Genomic DNA, 21,063 nt, shown 5'->3' with positions numbered 1-21,063 from the left:
GGAAAGGAGAGTGAGCCTAAGCAGGGAGCCAAGTCTTCATTTTATACATTTTAAAATAAAAGCTTCTTTTGCTCCATCAGTTGTGGGGTTGCCTGGGCTAAAACTGGTCCCAGTTTTCCCAGTCAGAGCAGCCCTCTGGGACTTTGCTGGAGCATCAAGAGGCCAGTGGTGTGAGTTGAGCTAATTTGCTCTCAACATGTCCCTGCCTCTCCCGGCTGCCTGCGCCAGGCAGCAGATGAGGCAGGGCTGGGACCGCTCGCCTCTGTAGCGGGAGGGCTGCTGGCAGCTGAGCGTGGCTTAAGGCAAGGAGGTGCTCAGCACTGGACTGCTGAGATGTATTTTCCTGCCTGAAAGTATTGGTCTACTGCTCTGAAATACTAGTGAGAATCTTTTAAGCTCTTCATGAATTTGTGAAACAAATGCCATAGAAATGTTTGTTACTTCAAGAAAGAATCAAGTTTTAATATTTTGACAGTGAGCTTGAGAATAGGAAGAATAATGGTTCGATAAAATTCTGCTAAAAGTAAGCAATATGCTAAGTTATTGGAGATAAGATGCTGGATTTTTTTTTAAACATTAAGATTTAGAAAACAATACAAATAAACTTCAGCCAAACAACTGTGAAAACCCAGTAACTGAAGTGAAATCTATTAGCAAGTATTGTACTCCTTTAGAAGCAGAAACAGCTTGAACTGTGCAGCTGACAAATTTTCAGCAGGTCAGTTCCCAGCAGCGCAAAGTTACATGTGATTCAGAAAGGAATAAAAGTTGTTATTTACCCTGTGAGGTCGGACGTGCGTTTGGGACCCAGAGCTCTGGCAGTGCAACTGTGAACCAGGCCATGGGAGGTGGGAGGGCACCTGCTGTCATCAGGAACGGGAGCATCAGCTGTGGGAATGAGTCAAAGTGCTGATTCAAATGACCTTGAAACTGGGAAGAACTTGAATCCAGGCTTTGACTTTATTGCTGTCCTTTATCTGGGTAAGCAGCATCGGTGGGGTGCTGATTTCCAGTGGTCTGAGGCATCATGGTCCCCTCCCTTGCCCTGCTCAGCAGTGACCTCGGGGTGGTAGATCAGAGGGCGTACTGAAATCTCTTGAAACCTCTTTACCAGGGTTGCAGAAATATTCTTGTAAGCACAGTGGTCTGGAGACATAAGGGAAGAATGGTTTGTAAGATGAGGTGACAGCTTCTGCTTAGATCAAGAGATAGAACTGAATGAATGGACTTACTTTTGGATACGTCCTCTGCGCTTCTGCAAACAGTTGATGGTGGAGGGTGAGGAATTTTGCTATTCCATTTCTGTTGTTGGATATTTTGTTTCACTTTGAGATGTTTGTTCAGGAAGAAGCATTACTTACTTTATATGCACTTGTCAGTCAAGCAAATCATGTTTTCTTAGATGGAAGTTGTGTTATTATATCCCTCCCACTTGCACAGGTTCTTAAGAAAAAAAAGCCCTAACATTTTGGTTGCATTTTGCTTCAAGCAGCTTCAGATCATGTTTGCTTTATTACTTGGAGGCTGCAGGAATGTAACCTGGCAAATTACTTCCCATTGTAATTTAATTCTCATGGCACTTTGAATGCTTTATGCTTTTATATGCAGCAAATCATACATCATCATGAAAATTACCTTTTCTAGTAACGTTTATAGTTGCTAAAATCACTGGAAACTAACTAAAAAAATGAAAAGTAACAAGTCCTTTAAAAAGCAGAGAGTTGTAGTTGACATGTTAGATTAAAAGTGACATTTTTAATGCAACTGTGATCTGTTCCAGTACAAAAACTACTTAGACTGACGCTGCAATCTCTATTTAATCACTATATTTACATTAGCATACTCAGTAGTACTAAGACCTGAACTAAATTGTTATATATTTTTTCAGAAAATTATTACATCAGCATTTTGGGGGAACTGTTTCTGATTTTTTTTCTAGTGCTTTTACTGCACTGAAATGTAGTGAATAAAAGAAATGAACAAGATACTTGCTAAAACACTTATGGGAGTCCCTATCAATGCTGTATCAGAACTTCAGAGCAGGAGTTTTGTGTGAATTTGTTCTTTGGGTGGTGATAAGAAGTGAGATAGAAGCCCACAGGGGATATAGCATAGTAGTCATGTGCAAAACAGTTTTACATCATAATGCCAATATTTCAGTTTTTCTGGAGGAAGTCGTTCTTAGGAATGAAAATCTGTTGCCTTCTGGACCAGGAAGATGCTGGCAACCTCACTGAAAAGACCAACAAAGATACAAGTCGTGCGCATTACCAACGAGGTTTCATGTTCTGTGAGTATCTGTCCATTAGGAGCTGGTTTAAGACCCCCATCTCTTTGCACTTGAGCCGTTGAAAAGCCATCAGTATGGGAGAACAATTTCTGTTCTGTGCCCTAATCAGTCCTGATTTGAATCAGTGGTTTAGAAATGAAAGAGTCTGTGTTCTCGTACCAGTTTCCTGCACTGTTTAGTTATCCTAAAAAGATATTTTCCACTTGAGCAGGACAGAAAATTAAAAGAAGACATAGCAGAATTTGTAAAGAGTAAGATTGAAAGGAAGATCTGAACATAATGAAATAAAGATAAATGAAAGAATTATTGTGTGTTTCTTCCCTGATTGGAAAAAAAAGAGTTTGTCCAGAAAGCCAAAGCAAGAAGTGCATTGACATAGCACCCTCACAGTCTTTTCACAGACTTAACCTCTAAATAGCATAATAACTCTTCACCAGGTAATATTGTGTACAGAAACTGGGAATTAGCCAAGTGCTTGATTCAGTCACCCCACTGAGTGTCACCCTTATATTCACACTTGAGGAACATTAACAGCAAATAGCTTGTAAAAGCAAATGAAAATGTAAGCATTTTCCTGCACAGGAAAATAGGAGCTAATGAAAATACATGGGTGCCATCAATGTTATTACAATATATACATGCAAAAATGTCCCTAGTGCCTAGGAGACTTTGAGCGAGAGATGTGTCAGTGACAGCCCTCTGTAGAGCAACAGATCTTGGTTATTCTCTGTCAGCACAGAGCCAAGGACTTGCAAAAGTGGGCCTATAGACTTTAGCTATGCATAGGACTTTCGGGCCATCTATCTTTATCTTTTGCATTAGATTTGAATTGTGACAAAAGTTTTGAAAAAGCCACGTCACACACTCTGAGATTATTTCCATTTTGGCCAGCTCCCGTATGTAGAACTGGCCCTAAAATGAGGTCTTAAAATAGGGGTGTGCCACAACCACCCACTAGAGCTGTTGAACAACAGGCATCAAGGTGCAGGTGTCTTGTAGGATGAACTTCAGTATTGAAAGCACAACCAAATATAACAATTGTAAAAGATATGATGTTCCTAATCAAATATCACTCTTTTTTAAAAATTATTTTTATTTATTTCTTGAGCCAATTAATAAAATTCTGTTGTAATCAATGGAAATGTCAGTTCCTGTGACAACCTGACTGCTTTTTTTGGGAGCCTGAATGTCTTGCAAGTTTGTTATTATCCAGATATGGGAATTTTGCCCACAGTGCCCAAATATTACTCTTGAAGCACTTTGTTAAAGCAGTGTAGAAAAAAATTAAGTAGAGGGGGAGAAAAAAGGAAATATTTTATGATTGTCATATTAATGATAAGCTTTTTAATGCATATGTGTGTTAATATTTTATTGTGAGGGAGCTATAGAAAAACCCTGGAGTAAATCAGAAGGATTAATTTGTTTTCTTCTCTCCCTAGCTATAGAAAGAAAATGTTAGAATTGCAAAGTGAGGTAACTTCTTCAGTGTAGGCCGTCCACAATACTGTGGCTGTACAGCGAGTACACCTTTATGACAAACAATTAACAGCAGCTAAAAGATGGAAATGGTATTTTGCATTTTGGATTCATACAGTAAGTCCATTTTGCACCAGAATTTCTCAGAAGTAATCTTTTTCCAGGTAACAACATAACTATGTGAAATGTGGAAACAGAACTCACTGCAGTGGCAGTAGCATAGAAATGCTTCGTGTTTCAAATCCTGCTAGCAAAACCTCAGAAGGTCTTTTTTCAGCTAATGCTGGCACGCAGGTGGACTGCTGGCACAGGGGACATCTGTGGACTGGGATGTGGTGGTATTGACGGTGTTCAGGTGTGGGTAGTATTGGTTAATCCTGTTATCGCAGCGTATCCAGCTGACTCACCTTTTTTTCTGTGCACCTCTCTGTGTCGTCAGCGCTGCAGCAGCTGAGGCCATAAGAGGCCTTGTCAGCGCAGAGAAGTGAACAGATGCCCAGCGATCAGACTGCTCTCCCGTGAAACCTCCACACCCTTGATTTGCTGCTCGTTTGGAAAACCCCTTTATGTCAATGTAGGCAAACAGGGGAGATGGCAGATAGCCCGTGTCTGTTTGAAACTGTTGGCAGAGACCTGAAAGCATTTTAATGTGGATTTTTAACCTCTCCCTTTCCTGTCAAACAGTACTGTCACCCATGTGGTCTTCAGGATAGGTGTTGAGTCTGGCAGGTTTTGTTCTCTGTGTCTGCGTGCATGTGGTTTGGTACCTGATACAGCTTCTATGATTCGTTCAGCAACAGGCAGCTGGATTGCCTTAGTTCAGAGGTTCAGTAATGAATTGTAAACTGTTGCTCCCTGCAACTTTAAAATAAAAACCCAAGTAAGCCACTATTTTTTTCCAAGCCATGGGCAACCAGGAGGAAACTTCTGGCTTGCCAGATTTCTCACACACCTGTCCCTTCAAAGTCGGTGTGTCAGATTGCAGAGAAAGGCTTTGCTACTGTTTGTTTTGTTAAATATTAATGGCAGTTTCCTCCCTTTAAGCATACAAAGGGACAGAGGTTTGACAGACGCACTCAGACTGTGTGTCATTTGTTGCTTGACAAGTGAAGCGGCAGCACTCGGGAAGCACGGAGGCTACGGCAGGGCACAAGGGACTAAGAGCAGAATTCCTCCATCTCCATTTTGCATCTTTCCAGGAGGGAAGAGCTTCTGAGTAAGTCTGGGATTGGTAGGCTGAAGCAATCAGTGATGGATAGTTGTGTGCTTGTCAGAGGCATGAGAGGAGGAAACTGAATGAAGCTGAAGTGAAGAGCATGACATGCCTTAGCACTGAACCCTTTAATGTCCTTTCCTAGAACCAGTTTTGCAGTAGATGGACTTTCGACTCATAGGCAAGAACTTGACACCAGCCTTCTGCTTACTAAAGGTAGCAATAGGAGTAGTTTCCAGAGTTTGCAGCTCTGGTATAGGACAAAAGATTTGTGGGGCTGAAACTCGTTTTTACAGTCCCTTAGTCCCTTTCTTCCCCTCCTCCCTTTACCTCTCTTGCTTTCAGACAGAATCTAATTTCTCCGCCTGGCTAAATACACGTTTCTTGTCTAGTATGATGAGATTCCATTTTTTCCTCTTTAATTCATAAAGGTGATTTTTAAGTTACGCAGCAATATTCATACCCATGCATTCTGCCACTGTTCTCTCTCCCCCTGAGATATGCCCTTGGATGACAGCGTGTATCAGGAATGACACTCTTTTCTGACATACTTGGTGCATTCTTTGGACATACTAAGCTAAATTTGGTTTTATTGTACAGAAAGTGTTAGTCCATTAGGGAGAGGCCGTACTTATTTATACCTAGGTTGAATACGGCTTACGATGACTGTGCTTTTCTAAATGCTGGGTAACTGCTGAGAAGGAAACCTGGTGTTAAATGCAGTGCTGCTGGCGCACTTCTGTGTGTTGTATTGGTTTTGATGCCTGGCTTCAGGGTGGGTTTTTTTAATATGTTTTCTAAGAAACTTACTTTCTGGGGTATTAGACAGCTTGAGTTTGTTGGTTTTTTTTTTTTTCCACTGAACAACTAGCAATCATCTTACAGGTTTGCGCTTTTCAGGAAAAAAAGTCAGTACTGTGGGCCAAACTCTGCGAGGCTCTGAGGGATGTAATTTAGGGTCAGAATCTGGACTTTAATTTGCTGCTTCAGATATTCATTAGTTGAGAGCCCATGGGTTACTGCAAGGGGTTTGTTGTTGGGTTTTGTAGTCTTTAGAGAGCAAATATTTTCACAGCTGATGAGCTTATAAACATTGCTAGTTGCTTTTTCTTGCTGCCTTAAACACAGATGTTGGTATTGCCTCATTCGCTCCATAACATTTTCATTTTCTTGATGCTTTGCCTGATGCTATCTATGTATCTTCCTGTAGGGACATGAGGTTTATTTTTGACTCTGTCCTAAAAGGAAAGGATGGGTGATAGAAGAAATGTCTACCTGCTTTTAGATGCTCTAAGTTAAAGTTTAGTTGCTTTAAATTAAGTAAAACTTGCAGTTCCTTATTAGTGTGCAGCATTCCTGTTGCATGTCACTAGTAGCAAAACGTTTTCATCCTCAGGGTTATAATACATGCAAATTCCCACATAAGATATGAAAAATAAAAATGTATTGGCCATCTTCTTATAAAACCTGATAGGCCAACAGAAGAGTGTAAAACTAAATCCACAGTTTTATAAGAAGCCACGGTCTTATGAGAATGAAATGTTTGTAAAGGATATATAAATCCCCCAGATATTATCCTGATTCCAAATTTAAGCTTGAGATCCCACAGCTCTTGTAGGTGTGGTGGTGAAATATGGTCTGGGAGGCTCATTTCAGCTGCGTGAGTAATGTACACATTTATGTTACCCTTGATCGTGGTGAGGAAAGTGATGGGGAGTGTCTTTCCCTGGGCTAACTCTGCTCCTGTTGACAGTTATGGTCAGTAAAAAGCAGAGAGAAGCCGATGTCTGAATCTTTTGGGAAGTTTCCTTTAGATCATGTTTCTGAATATTGGTGTGCACAGTGCTTGAGCACTGGCTGATCGCTCTTTTTTTTAGCATTCAGTGAAACTGAATTTGGGCCAGATGTAGCCTTTGGTCAAGTTAAATTTGGCTTTGCCTGGACTCTTAGGTAAATAAGTATGATAGAAACAAGGATTGCAAGTCACAGCTTGGCTTTTTTTTCCCCTGCTTTTTCTTTTTCCCTGCTTTTTCTTTTTCCCTGCTTTTTCTTTTTTCCTGCACTTTTCCCCCTGCTTTTTTTTTCCCCCCTGCTTTTTTTTTCCCCCCTGCTTTTTTTTTTCCCCCCTGCTTTTTTTTTTCCCCCCTGCTTTTTCTTTTTTTTCTTCTTCTGTTTAGGTGTGCCTGCCAAGAGATTGGGGAATAAGTAGATGAAAGATTTTTTTCAATCCTATGTTCAACTAAAAAAAGTACTCAACAACTCTTGGCCGGCAAAATCTTTCATATGACACTCAGCTGTGGGTATGCCCAACACATTTCTTTGTTTTCCTGGCTTGTTTAGCTAAACCAAATAGAATGAAGAATACAGTAACCAGTCAGATATAGTAACCTAATTTAATTTTCAGTGCAAATGTTATTTAGACTGAAACTTTGTTTTTCGTAAGTTGTTTTTGATTTGTGCCAGGTCAATGCCGTAAATCTTCCCGTAACAAGTTTTGCATCAGTTTGCATCTTTTGCAACTTCTCTTTAGTAATGCTTGTTTTGTGCTGACATAAGCCAGAAGAAATCAAACCCTGATTCATAGATACTTAAAGAAAGTGAATGAAAAAGGGCCATCAGTAAAACTGAAAGAAAATTCCCTCTTAAATTCAAGCAAAGTACTCAATTTCTTCTTAATCTGTACAAACTTAATCTGTACAAATCTAGGCACACTGTAACATGTACCAAGGGTCATGTTTGTCTGTCATAGCTGGAATTTATTTTGCATTCCATAAGGTCAGAGCCACTAAAGAAAATTATGATGATAAGAGAGGCCAGGGTTGTAAACCTTCAAATTTTTCCTCCTTCAGAGGCAAGATGCAGCCTCCAAAGATGAGTCATGTTGTATACTCAATGAACATGTACGGGATAGACTCTTAATGTGTATTTTATGTTATTTCACCCGTAGTTACGTTCCTTTGCTCTCTATATATGTGTCTGTGAATGTCATGCACTGCAGCTGTGGTCTGTTGTATAGGCTTGGGTGGGATGTATATGATGATATGAGGGATGTCAGCTCACAACTTACAGGTCAGTGTAAGTTATGGCAAGCAGTGGCACCTTCTGAGATGCTGTTTGTACCCTCAGTCTGTCCTGATACCAAAACTGTGCTGCAAGCCTGTACTAGCCGTTTCTTCTGAACGTGCAAAGTAGTGCATATCACTTGGTATTTGAGAAAGCAGCACATGTCCATGTCCATTTCTTCCCTCTCCCTTGCTTCAGCACCTCCATGAGCCATATTTCACTTTTTAAAGTTCTTTTCTACTTTTTTGGGTGCTGAAAAAAAAATCCTGCATTTAATTTTCTTCATGCATTTGTTCACATAGAAGTTACGTGTTGTGAGAGATATTACAAGTGCTCCCCTCTACAAAGTCTGTTATGAATGTTGGTCTTGTTCTTAAAAAACAAACAAACAACAAACCAACCCCTGCAAAAAACTAAAAAGAAAAAAGGCAAAAAGGAAAAAAAAAGTTTAACTTTTGTTAGGAAAACTGTTTTGGCCATCTTCAAGGGTTGGAGTGAATGTCAACATATGGGCGACAGACATAAAACTGTTGGGGTGCCAGTTGTGTAACTAAGTGACTGGGAAGTTCACAGAGGAAGGTAATACCCTTTATTATGTTGGAAAAATAGTCCAAGTTTTAGGCACAGAGATATTTGGAAATCTAGACAGGTGGAAATCCACTCCTCTAAGGGACAAAGGGGAGAGAGGGTAAAACTCATAAAAGGAAGCTTAAAGATGAACAAGGATGCATTTCTCTAGTCTTGTAAGAGTAATAGAGTAACAAACAAAAAGCTGTCAGGCTGCTTCATCCGTATTATAGAAATGTGTATAAAAAGGGCCCTTCAGGGGACAACTAAGCTTCCTTAGCATCGTGTAACCCGGAGCGTGCTGATTCTATGATTATATTTCAGCTTTTTGCTTACAGAGGAGAAGTTTGCACAGTTGAACTGAGATGCTGCAGTTGTCTTGACGGCAGGATAGCACCCAGCTATTGGTCAGAGATGAGACCCCTCAGAGGTTTGAGCACTCTTTAGATTATGATTAAAGTGAGAATTACTCCTCCTTTCCCCCTGCCTCAGTCCATATTACTTGTGAACTACCTTAACAATACATGAGCTTCAAGTGCATGGCGGTCAGGCAGAGTTGGGTTGGATACGCTGTATTCAGACAGGGCTGATGTTGAGGTTGTTCTGGATTCACAGAGATAATTCAGGAGCTTCTATTCTGCTGGAATTTTAAAATTTATTTTATTTATTTTGATTTTATTTTGATTTGATTTTGATTTTAATGTTTATTTGATTTTATTTCCTAGGCAGTGCAGTAACTCCAGAAGCAGCACAGACTTTTTCAGATCTTTTCAATCACTTTGGCGTTATCCTGACTCTATTTTCTCCAGATGTCCCAGGCCTCAAACTTGCTGGATTGTGATATTAGTAGTTGAAATTATGACAGAAATTAACAATGCTTGTTTCATAGCAGACAGATGGATAATGGCTTTCAGTTTTAGAACCTGCTCTTCTAGGATGCTTTCTCACTGTGTTGAATAAACTACTTCACAAAACCAGAAGACTGGAAAAAGCAAATCTCTACAGAAAGACCTCACTGGACATTGGCAGCACATTGGGGAACAGAACTAAGCTGGTGGGTTTGGAAGGAAAATGTGGATACTGGGAGGAGAGGCAAAGAACAGATTTTGTATTTATTCTGAAAGCAACTTCCCTGAGTGGATGAGATTGAGAATGGTTGTTAAAGATAGGATGGAGTCCTGAATTCCTATTCTCTTTTTGTCCCTATTAGATATTCTTAAGTCTATTTAATGAGGTTTTGAGTGACCTAGAAGTTGATTTATATGTAAAGCAGGGAAAGCAGGCTTCGCTCTATTCTGGATTAGTGTGCAGCCAGGATTCATGACTTTTTGGTTTCCAGTTCAGTTCTTTTCCTTTGGGTATAGAGTATTTCGATAAAGTATACAGTGACCTCATAAGGTTTTCTGACTTGTCAGAGCAGAAAAGGGATGAACCTATTTTACAACAGCTTTTCCAAACTGGAATTCCAGGCTTGGAGGTCACCAAACCCAGAATGGCCTCCGGTATGTTAAAAACTAAGCATAATTCACAATTCATAAAAATAATTTTTAGCCCGTCCCAAATTGTGTGCATGTAAGTGTAGAAAACTTGCAAAGCTCTGGCAGAACTAGTTTCACAGAGTTTATTGCTTTAAGATTTCAGTGCAGATAAACAAGCATGTTGAAAAATCACCTGTGCTTTGAAAAAGCAAAGCTGAGGGCTTCCATGTGTGCTGGGATTTTGAACAGTCATGTTTAGACATGCTGCTAAAGAAGAAGTTTCAAGGACTGGCAGTTCTTAAATAAATAAATAAGGGCTTGTATGTTCTGCCTGGTTTAAGAAAATGCTATCATTTGCCGTGTTGCCACTCTCTCTCCAACAGAGCTCCCAAGATCTTAAGAAAGCAGGTGAGACTTAAACATGCTGAACCATTTCCAGAACATAATAAAAATAAGTAACAGTGGAGATAAATAAGTGGCAATATCTATTGTATAAATTATTATTCAGAACATGTTATGGGAAAAGAATAACTGTGAGGGAGGCTTCCCTTTTTCAACTTTGATTTTTTTTTTTTTTTTGTGGAGAAAATGAAAGATGGTCCTATGAAACCAGTGCACTGTACATCAGTGGAAAAGAGAGGATGGCGCGCTCTGATATTTCAGTTCTTGGGTTTGATTTTTTTTTTTTTTTTGGTGGGCAGTTATCTTCTGATCGCTGTGATGGAAGGTACAGCACAGGCTAGTCAATCTTCTGTGCTTTGGGTAGTCATTTTTATCTGAACAGATGGGGTGAAAAAGGCTTAAGCATGGCATTGTTTAAAAAACCATCCTGCACTTGCCTTGTAACAGAACAGATGACTGCCATAAATCTAGAGCGGCAGGGAATCTAGCCCTCTCAGTCTAGATAATTTCACGATTTCCTGTTATCTTCTTCACCCTTAGAAATTTCTTGGCAAAGGCATGTACCTAGTGCACACTGATTGATCACATTTTATTTTAGTCATTTGTCATTGTCAGATTTTCTTGCTGTCTTTGCTTTACAGATGCAGTCTGATTCAAGTATTTAGGATCTGACTCATCAGCTTTGATTTATTTGCCCTTTTTTTTGTACAGTTGTAGAGCATGTAGTTGCCACTTCATGTAATTTACTTTGATAGAATAACTCCTGAATTTCACTGGTGTGAATCAGATGTTTTGCTTCTAAGCCGTAAAAACACAGTTCAACTTGAGTCAGCTGAGTTTCTGTGTACTTTCCTTCATGAACTGGCTGCAAAGACCCAGAGGTCTTGGAGAGGGTTTTATACACAGGAATTCACCAGAGCACTCTCGTGAATGTGTCCCACGGTTGTTAGCATTAACTCAGTAGCATAGAAACTAGAGCTTTCAAAAACGGCACACAAAGCTTGATCTTTTTGATCTATTTTTTGTTTCACAGTCCTATTGGCCTATCATTTTGTAACTAGTTCTGATATGGTCTCCATTTTTATTTAAATGGAAAGTATCAAAATTCCTTGGGGGGGAAAAAAAAATTCAGAAGTACAAACAGAAAAATAATTGGTGTTTCTATTTTTGTTCCATCTTTAAACATTTCATGATATTCATCCACTTTGATTTTATTGCATCATTCTCTCTAAATGATGTGACTTTTCCATCACTAGTTCATGAGAGTGAGCCTATTTCAAACTGTCTTATAATGCAAATTAATTTTTCAGTTTAGGAAGGATTTTATGTCTTGTTTTCGTCACAATACCAAAGTCAACAATAAAGGGAGGAGGTTATCTGGAATGCATATTTTTGGGGATTTTGAGCCATACTCCTGGTGAGAGCTCAAAAATCATAAAGGGTCTGGTGGAAGAGGGGTTGTTCTCTTGCTGCTTATGTCACTTTCCTTTCCAAGCGAGAGGCAAGATATGACAAGTTGTACAATTTGCTTCATTGCCAAGTTGAATCAGCTCAAAAACCACCTTACTACTGTGTGCCTGGCACTGAGTGTGAAAAGTTCACCTCCTTTACTCACCGTAAGCTCTTATTTAGATTTAAGATAATTAAATATTATCTGTAATTATCTACTTGAGTTATGTATAAAATTATGCTATGCCAGAGTACCGAATATATTGTAATAGAAAGGATTACTGCCAAACAAAATTGGATTTAAATTCAGTAGTGCAGGAACTCCCTTTTGTCTGTTCTTAATGATCCCATAATGCCTAGTTACAAGGAGTAACAATAACATTGATTTTAAAGTCCTTTTCTACTCCCAGTACAACTAATACAATGAAAGATGCAATTAATCTTCTTTGATGGAGTATACAAGGCTAGATCCAAGCCTAGATGCTCATTGATACTTGAAAGGAAAATGTCCAAACTCCTGGGCCATCTCAGCTAAGCAACAAAGCCATTTCATACCACCTATTTTGGTGATGTACATTCGACCCCCATGCTAACCACTAGTAACCCAGTTAAGCCATTAGGACTACCTGCATTTGTCCCCTGAGCATTCGCCACCGCTGCCCTACGGTAATGCCTTGCTGAGTGCTTTGCGGCAACCGCTGTTACTGCCTTTCTGTCCCCACCGGTGAGGACGTAGCTAGGGATGAGAAAATGAAAGGAAATGGCAGGGTCTCTCAAACAAATGAGCTGAATCTTTGCATCTCCGTCTAGTGGCTTGTTTCATAGCTCATCTCAAAATGCAAGCAAACCACTAACTGGTAGTGTTTGGTAGCTAAAAGTGGACTTCTCGTAGCTCTTTGGGGTAAAGCGTATTTCTACGCTTCCTAGTTCTTGTGTGGAGAGGAAGAGGGAATTTTTGGGGGAAGTGTCCCTCAACATTGCTTCAAGCAGAGTCATTAAGGTTTTTTGGCCGCCTTTGAGTTACTCTGCTTTTTTGCACCTGAAGAGGCAGGACTGGAAGATTGCTGTACTGCAGTAGTATGTTCAGTTTTTGTTTGTGCAAAAGTATTGATTTGTACCAGGAGCTTTCACAACTACGTGTCTGACAGGCAGAAGAGTGCTTTTCTGTTTGTTTGCTGGGTGATTTCCTGGCAGCAGCGCCCTTAGGGTGATGTGAAACTGTACTCTGTACTAGTTACAAGGAGCTGTCGGTGCTGAACCTTTTCAAAAGTGCTTGTTTTGCCCAGGTCACAGAAACATCGGTTCCAATTCGAGCTTCTGTTGGCCTCTATGCATTTTCTCTTCTCTGCCTACTATGCCAAACCAAGTGGAAGTTCAGTGGAAATGAATACCATAGCAAGCCATTACAGCAGTTCTCAGTAGCTGTGCATCAAAACGTGCATGGTACACTTGGTTCCAGTTAAGAGGTGAGCGGGGTGTGCTTCCCTCTCACTTTGCCTCGCCCTGAGAAGGATGGATTCCAGTATTTGCACTCACGGTGGCTGGCACAAAGTGGGAGCTGCTCCTTACTCAAGGGACCTTTCTGTGCTGCTGAACCATTCTGTTACAGTCTGACCGTACAAGGCTCTGCTTTTGGGGGGACATGATCCTGCCTCTCACTCAGCTCAAAAAATGTGCATCCTCATTTTTGTTAATGCATCCTGAATTACGGGTAGAAGTCAGGTCTGAACCCGTAATAGAATCCATTTTTAGTCTGAATACAGAAATGCAAGTACAGCTTTTTAATGTGGTGAGAAGTTACATTTGCATGGGAACAAATACCCTTTTGAAAATCCAAGAATCCATAAGTTATATCTTGTTGTCTGAGTTTATTTCACTTGCCTTTCAACTATTTGGAGGCCTATACTGGTTGAAGATCTGGACATAGATAAGCTTATCTGGGCACACAATAAAATCCCAAGATTTAGCGGTTTTTCAATATTCAGTTATAAAGGTAATTTCAATTTTTCATCCTAAAGTCTGAACACATCCATTTTGTTTGCTCAGTAGCCAAAAAGACTAACAAGATGTCAGAAAGCTGTGGGCTTTACCATTCTTTCCAATGCAGCATTAATAATGGATATATGAATTACTGCTTCAAATGATCATTTTTGTGCAATCTTTTGCTTGAGAGAGGTTATTTATTTTAAAAAAGGAAGATCATCATTAATCATAAATTGTTATTAATTTGTAGTGTTATATGAAATAATTTGAAAGTTGGTAGCTGAGCATTTTCCTAGCATCCTCTCTTACAAATTTCTGGAGAATTTTGTACTTACGTCCTCAGTTACCTGAAATCAAAGCAGCTTTAGTGCCCGTATTAAAAATCAGTTTTGCTGCACTTGCAAGGAGAAATTTCTGTTGTTTTATTTCAGATCTCTTTAAATATTGTGTAGAGCAACAAGAAGTCTCTAGTCTTGTCTGGCAGGCAAAATCTGCTCAATACACGAACTAACACGCTTACAGTCACAACTGATTCTGACATTATTATTATTGCTTTGAAACAGGTTAGGTTGTCGTGATGAAATGGCACAATGCCCTGGGAAAAATCAGGGGTGAGCAGAAAACCTACATAAAATACTAAGAAAGCAATATATTCCTAGTAAAACGGGGGAGGAAGTCCTGAGGAATAAAAACAACGTGGCGTGCCTTTGCGTGAGCTCATCAAACATCAGTGTTACTGTGAAATGACAGGATCTCATCAACAGGAGCCTGGAAAGACCCAGTATCTTTTTGTCAACACGTTTCTTGCTCTTTTTTTCAGTAAATGGGCTCCCGAGCATGAGCATGTTGAAGTGGGAAATTCCCTGGATCAGAGTGCCAAAAACTGTCTTATTATTCTGTATGTGTCAGTTTAAGCAGAGCAGACGGGATTTGCAAAACTGAAAGATTGCTGAGCAGCTTCTGCCACCTTGTCTTTCCTCAGCACAGATGATCTGTAGAGTCACTCCTGATGCTTCAGGAGAGCTAAAACACGGTGCTGTGCTTAGCTCAGAGGTCAGAGCAGTGCAGTGGCAGTTAGGAGTCCTGTAACTCTTTCAAGGCAAGTCACTTAACCACCCTCCAGTCACCTTTAAACCCAGGTCTAAAATGCAACTTCATATTGTTATTAGTGCTTATAAAAAGTGTGTGGATCATGGATGCGAACTCCTCAATAAATGTACCTTCTTACTATCCACCTTACTCTGACTTCCAAAACACATAGGTCTTTGGCCACCATTCTGGCTACCTCCTGTTGTTGAAAGGTATCCATGAAGTTGTGGGAGTTGTCTGTGCTCTGTCTGCCATTCGTTTCTCCTCTTTTCTGGAGTTTATTTGGCGATGGAAGCAGGCAGGAGCTGTACACTTGCTCAACTGAACCAAAAAGCCAGGCTCCCTGCTTTTTGGTTCTGATATTGTATTGCCCACTTTCAGTTGTGTCCAAGAATTAAATGCTCCCTCTTCTACACACAGACAAGTATTAGCACCCACATTTTGCAGGTAGGAAAAGGTTAGTGTCTTGTCAAAAATCAGAGACTTCCTGACTTTCTACTACTGAGAGTTGAGGGCTCAGGCATTTACGGCACCAAGAATCAGCCCTTCTCCATCACCATAGATTTTTAGCACAAGTCAGCCTTGCTAGAGGCCTCATGAAGAGGGCAGAAATTCAGTTTTTTCATCTTTTGCTTTGTGATGAGTAGGATGCAAATTATCTTACAACAATGGGGCAAGTGATTCTGTTCTCTTCTTGATGCAGATGAGATACAGCTCCACTGTTATCCATGGGTGTTCACTGGAACTGGTGAAAGGAGATGCTTGTTGATACTAGCCTTTATTAGAGAAAACAATATGAATACATACATTGGACCATGGAAACCATATCTTTATTTGAGAACATGCCTGGAGATTTACAGTTTTTGTAAATTAAAGGTTTTTTTCTATGTTTGCATGCGACAAAGAGAAACCAGAGAGAAGAGACTGAATCGGAATTTAAAGCTCAGTAGTATCTAGAGTTCAAAATCTTACAGAGTATCACTGACGTCTCTGCCCATGGCAGGGGGGTTGGACTAGATGATCTTTAAAGGTCCTTTCCAACCCAAACCATTCTATGATTCTGTGGTAATATCAGTTTTCTCCTACTGCGGGTAATTTTGCTGATTTCTCAGGGAACAACTCACAGCAGAAAAGCTAAACATGGCCTAGAGGGCTGGAAACCACCTGTCAGATTCTGTCTGTTCCCCTCACTGTGCAGCAATGAGTCCCACCGGGAAGGTAGTTTTGGGGTCTGTGACCTGTTTACAAGACCTTGTGGGCTGCTGGGCAGGTGATTTGCCTTTGAGACTGCAGTTCACTGCTGACTTGCTGGCAGTTTGAGAGCTGCACACCTAAGGCTGCCTGTTGGAAGAATATCCTTATTAGACAGGCAATCGGAGCAACTTACTGTGATGTGATTTCTGAAATGCTGATATTCTCAAAGACATGTCGTTGTCCAGAAAGAAGGTGCGGTTCAAGCGAACTTGTTGAGAAATCTAAATTTGATTCCATAATTTTTATTTATGTGGTTGATACATAATATTTCGAAGGTGTATGTAATGATGTGCTTTGTAAGGTGCTGCATGTATCATTGTGTATGTAGAAAACTTCAATAAAAGTGTTTTGCTTTACAATCTCTCTGTGGAAGATTGCAAGTTATTTAATGATTTGTCTCAGTCCAGTAAATACTAGTTTTAAAGTCAGTGGAACTATTGTGCTTCAAGAGATTATTCTTCTAATGGAAGTAGGTTTCTTGGGGAAGGACCATTTTATTATCCACTGATCAGCTTCAGGAACTTTTTTTTTTTCCCATTCTGTTACTTTCCGCTGTCCTTTACAGAAGGCGTGCCTGGCGCCGTACAGACAAAGCTTTGCTGCTTTTTCTTGTTGAATTGGTCCTGTATTTTCTATCTGGATTATTTAAGTTTACAGTAAATTGCAATGTAAACCAGAATCTCTTTCTTAACGGTGGTATCCCAAGTACTTAACAGCATACACCGCCAGAGGTTTTGTTGCTCTGCAGCCCCAGTCTTGCACAGTGGAAGTGAGTGGGAGTTTTGTAACTGAATCCAGGGGTTTCAAGATGGAGCCTTAAGCGCAGTTACCTTACCGGGGACCTGGGATTTAAAAGAATGGCTCATATCTTGAAGAAGAAATATTTTGCAACTTCTGCATGTTATGCAAATCTCGCTTTCCCCTTTTCCTCCTCTCCCGATGAGTCAACAAACCTTTTCCTGACAATGAAAACAACTGAAAAGACAAGAGTGTAAGGAGATGAGGGACTATGCCTACGGTGCTTTCTACATAGTGAGTCAAAGGCAGAGAGAGGTTTGTCAGCATGTCTTTCACCTCTGCTGCCCCATTACTGACGTTACCCCAGTCATTTTGTATTTTATTCTTGCTGTTGTCAATACAGATTATAATTTAGAATCTAATAAATAGGTTTTAACATGCTAAAGCTCTCCGCATGGCCTCTTTGCAGGACCTGTCCCTATCCCCTAGCTGAATCCTGACAGTAGATTTAGCCAACATGTGACTTCAAGGGCTGCAGTGCACGCTGTAGTCTTTATATATAAAATACGCTTCCACCAGGTGGTACTTGTTTCACTGAGAGAAATGTCAGAGCAGCTCTAGAGTAGGCCGGCAACACATACAGCAATTAGGAGAACATGATCTCGAGTCTAAGCTAAAGGAGCGTTAAGATTAATACTACAAAATTTTGACTTTGTGGTATTAAACAGAAGAGATCGAGATGGGACAGACAGGAATAACGAAGAATCAGGGCACCCCACTAAGTTTGAGGAGGCTGATTTAGGTTGCATCTTCAGGCACTGTAAAGGTAGGTAGGCCTGGGCAACTCACTAGAAACTCGGTGCTGCAGCAACCAGCCAGAACCACTCATCACCTGTCACCTGCTTTTGACCTTCTGAGATCCCTTAAGACACCTGTCTGAAGCTGTATAGAATAGCAGGAAATTTAGCTTCTAGGATGAAAAGAATCTATTCTGACATGCATCCTTTCTGACCCGAAATGAGGAAGCAGTCATCGGGAGAGTATTTGCCGCTGTCATGACATCTGTCTTTTCCCATGGGCATGTTTATTTTTCAAAACAATGAAGAAATGGAAGTCACCAAGCAGCGCAACTTCTGTGTCAAAAAGGCTTGATTATCACAGGGCTCTGAAAAAGAGATAAGTTCCCTTTTGTGATAATTTGATCATTGATAATTGACCTTTTCTGACCAGAACTTCCCTCTTTTGTGATACTTCCAAGCATTGCTTGCAAAGTATCCACTGTAGGAAACTGGGATGAAATCTAATAATTTGGTTTGGGGATGTGTTTGAAGGAGAAGAAAATACCTCCTGTGTCTAAGTAAATTTTTCAGAAATTGCCCCAGTGCTCTGGACTTTCAGATTAATGCACAGAACTTGACACCTATGCCTGCAGGTATTGGCTGGCTGTTGGGGAGAAAACTGTATAGCAGCAGGGGTTTTCTGACTCTTTTTCTCCCTTTGCTACAGCAGAGACATTTGCTCCCATTACTTCTTTTGGTCAAATAGTTCTTCCGTTTGCTTTTATGTGTGCTGGGTGATTTACAAAAAAACCAGCTTGTTGTCCACAATCTTCATAGCATAGGAACTTAACTGCCTGTGCAAGGCATTAGTTTTGGGTCTTTTCTTTCCATACGGTTTGGAACAGAAAGGTTGCTAGGACAAAATGTCAAAGGAGTCATGAATATTTCTGCTATGGATTATATGTATGTGTTGTGGCAGAGCAGTAAACCCCTTTTTTTCTGACATGATTTTGGCTTAATTTTCATTGCTGGCTCATTGGTGATGAGCCAACTGATTAATGTCTTGTTTAATTTCCTTTTGTCTTTTTGTTCTTAGAAGTCTTTGCAACAACGAACAAAACCCCAATAACAATGGCTGATTTTGCAAACTGTGCTTTTTTTTCCAGGGTAACACGGAGACCTTTCGGTATAGTTTGTAGTCTTCAACACATACTGTGGGCAGATTAATATGTTTTTTCAGTCTGTAATGTTCTTTCAATAAGAAATTACGTCTATTCTCTTTGATAAGGAGAATTTAATCTGTTGGCCACAATATCAGACCAAAGACAAAACAGGTCTTCCTTTTGCTGTTGGGTTTTTTTTTTTTTTCAGTTTTCTGTATATATCAAGGATTTGCAATGCTGTGGCTGAAATATTGCATTGGCTGACCATGGAGGTACTTTGCTTTCAGATGTTATGAATGAAAAACTGGCAGCTTTTTAAATTGGTTTGCTCACTGCAACTAGTGCTTCTGGTTGATCAGTTTCCCATTTTTGATGCAGTGGGAATCTTCTCCCTGACAATCCCCTTTTCCTGCAAGAGGGAATCTTCAATCCAGGAGGCCAGCTATTCTGCTGGAGGTGGTAGATGCATTCAAGGCAATGGTTTGCTATGGGAATCTCAACTGTCTTTAAACTTGTGAAACTTGGAAAAGCTGGGGGGCAAATAGAGGTGAGAAAACTGGCTTTGGACGTGCTGAATGCCTTGCTCATCAGCTCATCACTGACATCAGTTAATTGCTGCCGCCCTCTGCCCTCAACTCTCTGGCTCAATGGTATTTGGTGTTTTAGTGGTGCTTTGGGGTAGTTTTGCAGTGTGCAGACATCCTCTGCTTTGTCTGCAGCCAGAATAAATTTGGCAAATAACTCTAGTTTCCCTAAGGACTTGATTTTTTATTTCTTTCTGCTTCTAGGTGTCAGTCAGTCTCTCCACCGCCTCTTTTGTCCCCGCGAAGAAGCCCAGCCTACCCCCTCAGCGATAGTGAGGACTCTTGCCGCTCTACTCGGCTCACCAAAGTCTCCAACTCCAGACTGCCCTTCAAGGACTGGAGCAGCCACACCTCTACGCTGCGAAGCACCTCCACGAGCCCATCGGACACTGACTCCCCAAGCCACCCTCTCAAAGCCATTAGTGTGGGTGCTTTGGATAAAAGGCTGTCTGTGTTCAAGGGTGAGGACCAAAAAGAGAGTCCAAAGGAGGCTCAAGATGGGGACACGATAGGGAGCCATCCACTCGCCCGAAGCACTCTGTCCTTGGGCACTGCCACCAACTTGAGGAACCTCTCTCTCAGCCGGGCAAGCGTCCGCTCCCAGGCGCTGGACATCAGGCAGAAGATCACAGAATGGGAATGCCGCCGAGAGCCGTCCCCCAGGATGAGTGCGTGTGTGGACAAGAGAGATGCTGGGGAGAGGTCGGGCAGTGAGAGCTGCCCCAGCGTGCTGACCTCTCCTTGCAGCGAGAAGACGTTTGATTTCAAAGGGCTCAGAAGAATGAGCCGAACATTTTCTGAGTGCTCTTACCCAGAAACAGAGGAGGAGGAACTGCTGGACAGGGATTCCTGCCATCGGTTTGAAAAGAGACCAGGCAGGAGCGAGCCTCCTGCTGCTGCTTTCCTCAAGGGCCACGTGAGGAAAGAGTCCTCTGCTGTGCTCAACAGAATACAGAAGATCGAGCAGGCACTGAAAGAGCAGCCCGGCAGAGGCCTCCCCCAGTTACCAAGTAGCTGTTACAGTGTTGACAAAGGGAGGAAAAAGTCTGTGACTCTGAGTACTGTGGAGGGACTGAGTGAAACCCTGAGTGATAGCAAAGGAGGGAGTGTTAATGTGGGGAGTGAACCAGAAACACCTACTGAGGCTGAGAAAAGCAGTAAGACAAAACAGGGGGTTACTGCAAACTCGGCCCCTAAACTGCTCCTCGAAAGTCCAGCTAACACTGCAGTGAATCCTGTCCCCAAGCCCAAACGCACCTTTGAATATGAAGCAGACAAAAACCACAAAAGTAAACCAAGCAATGGCCTACCTCCATCTCCTACACCTGCTGCTCCTCCTCCCCTCCCATCCACCCCTGCACCCCCCGTGACCAGAAGGCAGAAGAAAGAGTCGCGCTTTCACAGAAAATCCCAGAATAGGTAAAATTCAAGGAAATGTCTTGTGCTCAATCTTCAAATAAATAAATGTGCTGTATTTTTTAGTAACAATATTTTAAATTCTCATTCTAATGCAATGCTTTTGACCCAGGAACTGC

The 21,063-nt window shown here is 41.0% G+C and overlaps 1 protein-coding gene across 5 annotated transcripts in view; it reads left to right on the top strand.

Annotated features, from left to right (window-relative positions):
* Positions 1–21,063, top strand: part of DENND2B (DENN domain containing 2B) — a gene marked incomplete at both ends in the record, with an annotated part of 100,383 nt that overhangs the window by 8,240 nt on the left and 71,080 nt on the right. For 2 of the 5 annotated variants that reach the window (XM_082000347.1, XM_082000348.1), the window contains one exon: positions 19,733–20,947. The exons of the other annotated variants lie outside the window; for them this stretch is intronic. In XM_082000347.1, coding sequence (XP_081856473.1) covers positions 19,733–20,947 — 1,215 coding nt within the window. The remainder of the gene's footprint in view (positions 1–19,732; positions 20,948–21,063) is intronic. 5 annotated transcript variants of the gene reach the window in all.

The sequence above is a fragment of the Phaethon aethereus genome (assembly GCF_964289735.1).
Source record: "Phaethon aethereus genome assembly, chromosome: 5".
NCBI lineage: Eukaryota > Metazoa > Chordata > Aves > Phaethontiformes > Phaethontidae > Phaethon > Phaethon aethereus.
This window is presented reverse-complemented; position numbering and strand designations above follow the sequence as displayed.